Source organism: Bemisia tabaci, chromosome 2 (assembly GCF_918797505.1).
Source record: "Bemisia tabaci chromosome 2, PGI_BMITA_v3".
NCBI lineage: Eukaryota > Metazoa > Arthropoda > Insecta > Hemiptera > Aleyrodidae > Bemisia > Bemisia tabaci.
The window spans coordinates 60,387,329-60,395,867 of record NC_092794.1 but is presented as its reverse complement, the minus strand read 5'-3'; the positions used below and the strand labels follow the sequence as shown (position 1 = coordinate 60,395,867).

Sequence of the window (8,539 nt, the reverse complement as noted above, 5' to 3'; positions counted from 1 at the left end):
TTAGCTTGAAAACCAGACCAAGTGCAGGTCTCTAACTTATAAGTTGCTAAAGTTATATCACTTCAAAGTTGACATGTAAAAATTGACTCTGGCGTTTTTCTGGCACTTTTTTAGTACAGTTCTCTGACTTTCAAAACATGACTTATCAACATTTTGTCACGGAAAATGAGACCATAAACATAGAATATTACTGTATAGTCTTGCAGCGACTCCAGAGACACATCAGAGGGAAGCGTCCATAAATTCGCAGAACCTGGCCTCTGCATCAGGATGATGCGCGACCACACATGGCAAAGTTTACGCAAGAATTCATGGAGCGAAAGAGTGTTGTTTGCCTCCTGAACTCCCTGTACAGCCCAAACCTGGCTCCGAGCTATTTTGGCCATTTCCAGAACTTAAACAAATTTAAGAGGCAGAAGATTTAACCCAATCGAAGGTTTTCAGTCTGCTGTTCAAAATTTCTTAAAATCCATCCCTTCAGAAGAATTCAAAGAAAACATTTCTTGTCAAGTGGAGAGAATGATTGGAACTTTGCATCAAAGGTGAAGGCAAATACTTTGGAAAGGTCAATGTTGTATACTCATCAGACAAAGAGAATTAACTTTCCAAATTTCAGTAAGTTTTATTGTTAACTTTTTTGAATAAACTGGTTTTCTTCTCTTTTAGCTACTCGCATTTTTTTTCTTACTGGAAAAGAGTGCCGGATAAACGCCATGGTCAATTTTTGCATGTCAACTTTGAAATGATATAACTTTGGCAATTTTTAAGTTAGAGACCTGCACTCATGTCATGTTTTCAAGTGAAAGATTCAATTTAGAGACCTGTCTAAACTGTATGTCAATGGCTTTAACCGTTTCACAAAACAGGGCAAGGTGCAGTACTTTTGGGACACCCTTTGTAAAATGAATTAAATTAAATGTTTGAAAAATGCTTGAAGCACTCAGAATTTCCTAATCTATAGTCGATTGTCCTTATATTTTCCGGTTATACTCATTAATCTCCTCGAGGATCATGTATATGAGCACATGACAATAATAATAGAAGTTAATAAGACCTATTTTATGCAGGTCTTTGGGAAACAGCACCCTTTTTTATTTTTTCCCTATTCTAAAAGACTGATGATATAGTTTGTTGCTTATTTTTTTTGAAAGTTACGAAATATTTATGTTTTTCCAAAAAAACATTGAAAAACTCAACAGTAATCACAATTTTATCAATATCAATCCCGCTACCTCTCTTACATCAGCTGGGTGGTTCATTTTATGCTTAAAAAGAAGTTCTTTGTAAAAACAGCGGATGTGGACAACTAAACAAGGAAAAACTGTGAGTACAAAGTGAACAAAATTTATTTGTTTAACAATCAACTGAAAGAGCACAACTCTCAGTGCAACAAAAATCAGACAAAAATATGGAAACTAGAACATACTGAATTGATAGACAAAACATTTTTACAAGAAGGTGGACTTTTTCTCTTTTTTCACGCCTTTCACCCAAACTTTACCGCGTAACTCTCGAAGTCTTCTCATTTCCTCAGTAAAATCTTGATGCTCATCTCGGAACAATCCATATTCTCTGAGTTTACGTATAAGCCATCCCATTTTCACATGTCGAGGGTAATATGCAACAAATAAAGGATTCTTGTAAACGGGCAACTGGCTATGCAACTGAACAACCTGGAATATAGAAGCAAAGTTTAAATAATACGCAACCTCCAGTAAAACATTGTTGCCTAAATTATGATAGCGCTTACAGGACTGATCTTATGGTGAAAAGACAAAAGTGTTGGTTCTAACATTCTGAGTGAGAAAAACTAAAAGGGCAACAGTCCGCCATCTGATTCCTGAAACCAGTGAGAAGCCTGTGTCTGCCAAGCTTTTTCTTCCCAAATACACAACAAACTGGTAGAGCTGCTGCCATTTTCAGGTGCTTTACAGCTTCTGCTAGCGTCTACAGTTCAAATTTCCTGCTTCTGATAAAACTAAGAATCTGCTCACAAAAGTGACCATGAAGGATATTCCAAATCAAATGGCGAAAAGTTATTCAAGGTACGGCAATTAAGACGCGGAATGCCGCCGCGGAATCTGACGCGGCGGACGACCCGAGCGAGCGAGGCGTCGAGTTTGTTTCCGCTCCGCCGTGCCCGGCAACTAAGCAGCGGAATCGCCTCCAAAATTCCGCCGCGTCCGTCGGCAGTCTCGTCCTCAGTATCCGATGATAACTCACGACTGTAGGTGTGTTGTGCCTTGCTACAATGAACATTCACCACGTTTCAAAAACTCTAATATTTTTTACGAGAATACCAGTCAAAATATCCCTTTGCAAAATTTCTAAAAGTATTTTTGAATGAGCAAAACAATTTTTGACGCACGTTGGCAAAAAACTCCAACATACAGCAATAAAATGTTTACAAAAAGTTCAAGATAAGCTCCCTATCAATAGTTTCAAATTAACGAATGAAGCTTGAGCAGAGAGTTGCAACATTGCAAGCAAAGACACCAATTTTTTTACTTCAGCCATGATGTTCAAAAAAAGAGGTTTCTCTATAGATATATAGCAACGTATAAATACATTTTTCAGATGCCAAAAAGCCATGAAATAGTTATTCCGTTTTGTTTTTATAGATTTATTTCCTGGAAAAAATGTGTCATGTTTCTTTTACTATTTGTGTGGTATTATTTGCACCTGGTACGAGGTAGGATTGCCATGCGTTGATATCTTGCTAAAAAAATGTTTTCTTTCATGAATCCAATAAGTCACGATGGCCCGCAATTTTCCATTGGTTTCTCCACCGCGATCCACGTTTCGGCACATAGACATGAAAAATCATCGAAAACCTCGGCGGACGAGGCGGAATCTCCGAGGGATTCCGCTCCGATCTGTTCTCGACAGATCGGAGCGCCGTGACGCCGCGGACGCCGCGGCGTCGCTCCGCTCCTTAGTTGCCGCTCCCATTGAAACGCGTGTAACAGATTTCCCTTCCGTCCGCCGCGTACGATTCCGCGGCGGCATTCCGCGCCTTAATTGCCGTACCTTCAGGGATATTTTCTTTAGACCAAAATAAGACTATATATTTTGCTTCATGACATTTGTTCGTTCAAGCCATTCTAGAAGGGGTTACATTTTAGGGGGGGGGGGGGGGGGGGGGGATAGACACCTGCATGTAGGTAAACCAGGCAAAACCAAACTAAAAACTTAAATATATTAAATTAATAGATGAAAAGAAGATATTTAACAGTTATTAGCAATAATAGAGAAGGAGAGGTAGAATAAATATATATTAATCATTAGCAATAGAAAAGGAGAGGTAGAATAATATATACATAAAGTAATATGATCAGTAATATTTAAGTGCAAGTCCTAGATTTTTAGAATGCCTGATAAAAGGGTTATTACCAGCACCCTAGGGTTAAGGGTACCTGCATGTTTTCATTTTTTACTTTCTTAATCACAAGAAATGTACAAGAGCATAAAACCTTCCATGTACCTTCAATAATTTTGTTGATAACTGCGGCTAAAATTTAAATAAAAAAGCAAACAACTTTTCTTCTTGAAACTTGGAGGTGTCATATCCCCCTTCACAATGGCCGAAACAAAAATAAATCTTTACAATAAAATACTGAAGTTTTTTGGGGGTCAGGAAAATTGATTCCGAAAGTTTTCGTCATTCGATTGGGGCACCTTTCATACGATCTTGCAGGGAAAACCAACAGTAGCCTTTCTGGAAGGGTCTTGTTCTATGGTATTATGGTTAAACAGCAGTAATAAATAAAAAAGACAGGAATGAATAACTCACTTTCATTGCCTTTCTGGGCGTTGGTCGTACAACTTCACCAAAAATCTGATTGCTCAAGTGCGTGATTCTAGAGGCATAAGGTGTTGTCAACTTTGTCAGGTTCTTATATTGGTACAGATGGTGCTTCATTGTGAGTTTTTGCAGATGGGCTAAAAGAAAAAAAAAGCCAAGGATGATTAACCAATTTAACTTCTCATAGATGTTCTTTTTCTATCCACGTTTAGGTTAAAAGTCCATACGCTCTCTGGAATATGATCTGAATAAAACATAAGGTAATGCATTGTCTCTGGTAATGCAGAAAGTACTACATTATTTCGGTCATCCGTCACCAGGGTATTATTGTAGTAAAAGTATATGTAGTTTTATTGGCGTAATGTAGTTGAATCAATTGGCGGCATTGAAAAGTAAGAATACAAAATAATCAGAGTAACCATACACATAAATATACTGATACAGAAAAAATGAGCAGACAATTAATGAAATGAATGAATTTCAGTAAGAATGGGATATAAATTAAGGCAAAAATTATCAAATTCCGAAATAATACCCAGCTTTCGTACTACTTAGACATGAATAATTATGTTTATAAAATCATGTCATTTTAAATCAATAAAATGAGGAAACATAAAACACTCTCAAAGGAGAAGCAGTGAAACAGACGCACGGGAAAACTCATAGAGGGCTGGACGAGCGTATGGACTTACTAAGTTAGGGAAGAGTTTTCCCATATACTTTTGGTCTGTGCCGGTATAGGGAAGGTCCGCAAAACTTGGACGGCAATGCTTGGACACATCTGCACTACTTTCATTGTTACTTAGTGATTGTTTAGAAAAATAGACGGGGGCTATGAATATTTTTCTGGCTTTAACATCAAAATTTCCTGATGCAAACTGATCGCGGTTTCCTGCACAAGTTGTACAGACAGAAAGTTGGTAATATTTTGGCCAAAGTGCGTAAGAGTTCAGTTACTTAAAAACAGAAAACCTCCATACACAGGGAAAAAGCTCAATTGAGCACAATTTTCCTTCAAAGAGATATGCTGTGTGGCGCAATACTGATCACGACCATTCGAAAAATTAAGAAAATACAGGAGGCTGCACTGCACTGATAATGCATCCAATTAGACCCATAATGCGTCTGCTGTTGCCCCCCTGCAGAATGGTCGTAACTAGTGTTGCACCGAACAGCATATTTCATAGAGGGAAAACTGGGCTCAAATGAGCTTTTTCCCTCTGTATTGAGATCTTCAGTTCTAAACTGAACTCAAACGCATATTGGCCAAAAAATTACCAACTTTCTGTCCGAAAATTTACTGAGTTTATTAATCTCACTATGTAATGCTAGACATGGCACATCATTACGATCTTAGGCGAAGCTGGGAATGAATCACTCCCGCACAGAGTCGGACTGGCGTAAAAAAAGTTAGGCAGCTACTAGGATTTTGGGGCCCCTGACGTAAAAACTGGGCCCCTATGGGGGGTCTGGGGGGTCGCCCCCCAGGGATGGAGGAGGGTCCGGGGGTCCTCCCCCGGAAAATTTTGAAAATTTAACCCCTGAAAATAGAAGTTTTAGGCTCTTTTCGCATTGAAATTTGATAAATAGCGCCTCCGAAAATGTCACCTATTTTTTAGATATTTTTTGAAAAATTCGGCGATTTCTCTTGTTGATAAAGAAGCACATAACCTCCTCAAACTTTACGCAGGGGCCTCTGCTGGTATCTTTTCAGAGGCCCCGCCCCTGAAGTTCCCTTCTCCCGGCTGCAGGGCCAGTAGGGGCGCCTCAAAAAAGAAGTCATCTTAAAGTGGGTAACCTTCAAAGACCGGAAAAAAGAGCTTTCGAGACCCGGAAGGGCCCCTGAAAGTGAAACTCTTTTTTTCGAGCCCAGGGTCAGGGGCCCCTGCTGACATCTTTTCAAGGGCCCCAGAAGTGACCTTCTTCGGACTATAGGGGTCTCAGAGAAAGAGTCATGCTGTTTAAAGTAAAAAACCCTTAGAGGCCGGGAAAATATAGCTTCGAGGGCCGCTCCAGGGCCCTTGAAGCTCATATTTTTCGATCGCTGAGGGGCCCTTTCAGGGGCCCCTGAGGTTACCTTTTTCCGGTCGTAGGGGCCTCAGAGAAGGTTTTATGAGTTAAACCCTCAAGGACTGGAAAAAACGAGGGTTTTTCAAGGATTTATTTCATTTATTGAAGAATAAATTCAAGGATTTTTCACTTTTTCATGGATTCATTTCATTTATTGAAGAATAAATTCAGGAATTGTCGGCTCAGGGGCCCCTTCGGGGCCCCTGAGCCAACAATTCTTAGGCAGCGATCGCTGCCTAGCTGCCTTAGCCAGTCCGGCCCTGCTCCCGCAGGCTGATTATTGAAAGTTAAAAGCAGCCCGATGACATCGAATTGCGATATTTTGCATTGTTGAGATATGGCTATGTCTTGTCGTGTTGGGCTGACATAGTTTCAATAGTCGGGCTGCTGGAATAGATTTTTACATACATGAAAAAACCTCCAGTTGAAGTTCGACGGAATCTTCATAGAATTCCTAGAATGTGAGAAATTATCTATGGATCGATTTGTTAGAGAATCATTATGCCAGTGCAAAATCCACCATAAGCATAAGTTAATTGTAATTGATATAATATGAAATTACCTAAAACCAGTATGGGAATCAAATATGTGCTGAGCACTTTTCAACACATCTATTCAGTTACAAACACGGATGAGTGAGTTGTATTCTAGAACCATTAACAATTACTTTCACTACACTTTTCATTTCTTCATTTCAAGTTATTCGTACATAAAACACATCATCACAATAAAACAATAACTATTAGATTAGATTATGATTGATCGGTGCATCAGTTTATCAATTCTTCTGATAATGAGAAAGAAGTGATTGGTATGCTGCTGATACAACAACAGGAGAACAGCAACGGAGAACAGGAGTGCTTGCGGTGCCACCATGGTGCCACACACGGGAGACATGAGGCGACCAAAAGTGAGACTCTGGTGCGCGCGCAGTTCGCATGTTTTAATTGTAACTACGCGGGAGATTCGAATCGCAGGGGAAAGTTGTGCTATTTATTATGATGATAACAGATTCTGCGAGTTCCATAATACTTCCTCTTACACATACAATTTTTTAAAGTAAGATTTACGTTAGCAAAGTGTTAAAAAATCAGTTTATTATTTTTAAGAGTTTTTTTTTTACAATTATTTTACTTAAATTTAATGAATGATGAAAGAATCTCAAAGGATCGAAATACCTACCTATGGCTAATTTTTACCTAACACCCCCTGATGAGGTCCTTCATGATACCGTCATTACCACCAAGTAGATATAAGTTCCGCTGTGAACTTCAGTTGGCCAATAAAAATGCCAACGATGAAGCTACTACTGTCTTCATATCACAACTCCAAATAGTAGAAATTCTATGGCATAGTTAAAACTGTATTCATCATTCCTCGACTAATGCAAGGTTGACTGTTTGCATGGAAATGATAGTACTAAAGTTGGCTTATGTATTTTCCTGAACTTTAGATTAAGTTGATGTGGCAAGTTTTCGTTGACAAGAACTATTGGCATACAGATTTTGTGTCTATGGTCTATTTTTTATTCTTTCAGAGAAGCATTAATATTATTTAATATTTGAAACAAAATTCTCTGGGTTCTCCGGAATACTATGCCACCTCTTACCAAGAATGTCTATGCTAATGTTGTTGCTATTATATGGTGATGGAAGAGATAATTTTGGTAAGAGTCTGACAAATATCTGGATGCCAACCCGTGAAAAATGTAACCTAATCAGTTACAACCAGAGCGCAAGTGCAACGAAGACATGGCGCTTGGCGCACAGTAGCACAGGCTTCTAGAAGTAGTCGGACATGAATTGTTTGGATACAGTTCAAGTAAAATTGCTTTCAATGTTTACCTAGTCACAAATTGTCATCGAGACTTTACAAAGAAAATTTGACAAGAAAATTAATCGAACCACTTTGAAACTTCTGCCTACCATGCTTTGCAGGATAAAAGCTAAAACATTTTCATATCATGCTCGACCTCTCCCATTCATTCACTCCACTGTGCAGCAGTGCGGCACCTTATATGCTTTGTCTAGATCAGAGTAGGTAGCTAATGGTTAAGGGTCTAAAAAAGTCCAAAAAAGTGGTCTAAAGAAGGACGCAGTCTCTGATAGGCTGATATTCTTTGTCGATTCCCATGTGAAATTTCCGTTGAAGAAACTTAAAATAGTTATTCCCATGATCGAACTTCAAAAATTTCTAGTTTGGAAAGGATGACGAGCACCAAGTGATTGGACTTTGTTCTTGCGTTTGGCAATCAGGTTACTGCAGTAAACAGTATCATGCTCAGATTAGAGACAACAAATACAAAATTAGTATCCCTATGCAATTATGCATATCGACAGTGTAAGTCAGCAATTACATAACTCAGTTTGAGACGTCGCAGACTTGCCGTCATACTTTATTTTTTAAATAAAAAACTACTCAAAGCAATTCTTTAAAATTGCCGTGATTTTCCCTCTCTGCGCGAAGAAAATTCTGCAAAAACTTCGAGGAATGATGTCAATTTGTTCTCTTTTAAACAAATGACAAAGAGGCAGAGATTTTCAGACTCCGCCAACAAGATGTGTGATTGCCGACTTACACCGTCGATATACCTGAGTACCTAAGTGATTTTACAGTTGAGCCAGAAATGGTATAATCTAGGTTCCTATTACAATCTGCTCATGA

The 8,539-nt window shown here is 38.8% G+C and overlaps 1 protein-coding gene across 2 annotated transcripts; it reads right to left on the bottom strand.

The window, feature by feature from the left end:
• Nucleotides 1-1,328: 1,328 nt before the first annotated feature.
• mRpS33 (mitochondrial ribosomal protein S33) lies at nt 1,329-6,718 on the bottom strand. 2 transcript variants are annotated; one of them, XM_019059639.2, is made up of 3 exons: nt 6,438-6,718; nt 3,794-3,942; nt 1,329-1,673 (listed from the first exon to the last, which is right to left on the bottom strand). In XM_019059639.2, the coding sequence occupies exons 2-3, from the start codon at nt 3,920-3,922 to the stop codon at nt 1,449-1,451; spliced, it is 354 nt and encodes a 117-aa protein (XP_018915184.2). In that variant the 5' UTR covers nt 3,923-3,942; nt 6,438-6,718; the 3' UTR covers nt 1,329-1,448. The 2 variants fall into 2 exon arrangements, with proteins under 2 accessions (XP_018915184.2, XP_072152081.1); XM_072295980.1 differs by lacking the exon at nt 6,438-6,718 and adding an exon at nt 6,294-6,431.
• Between the last annotated feature and the right edge of the window lie 1,821 nt (nt 6,719-8,539).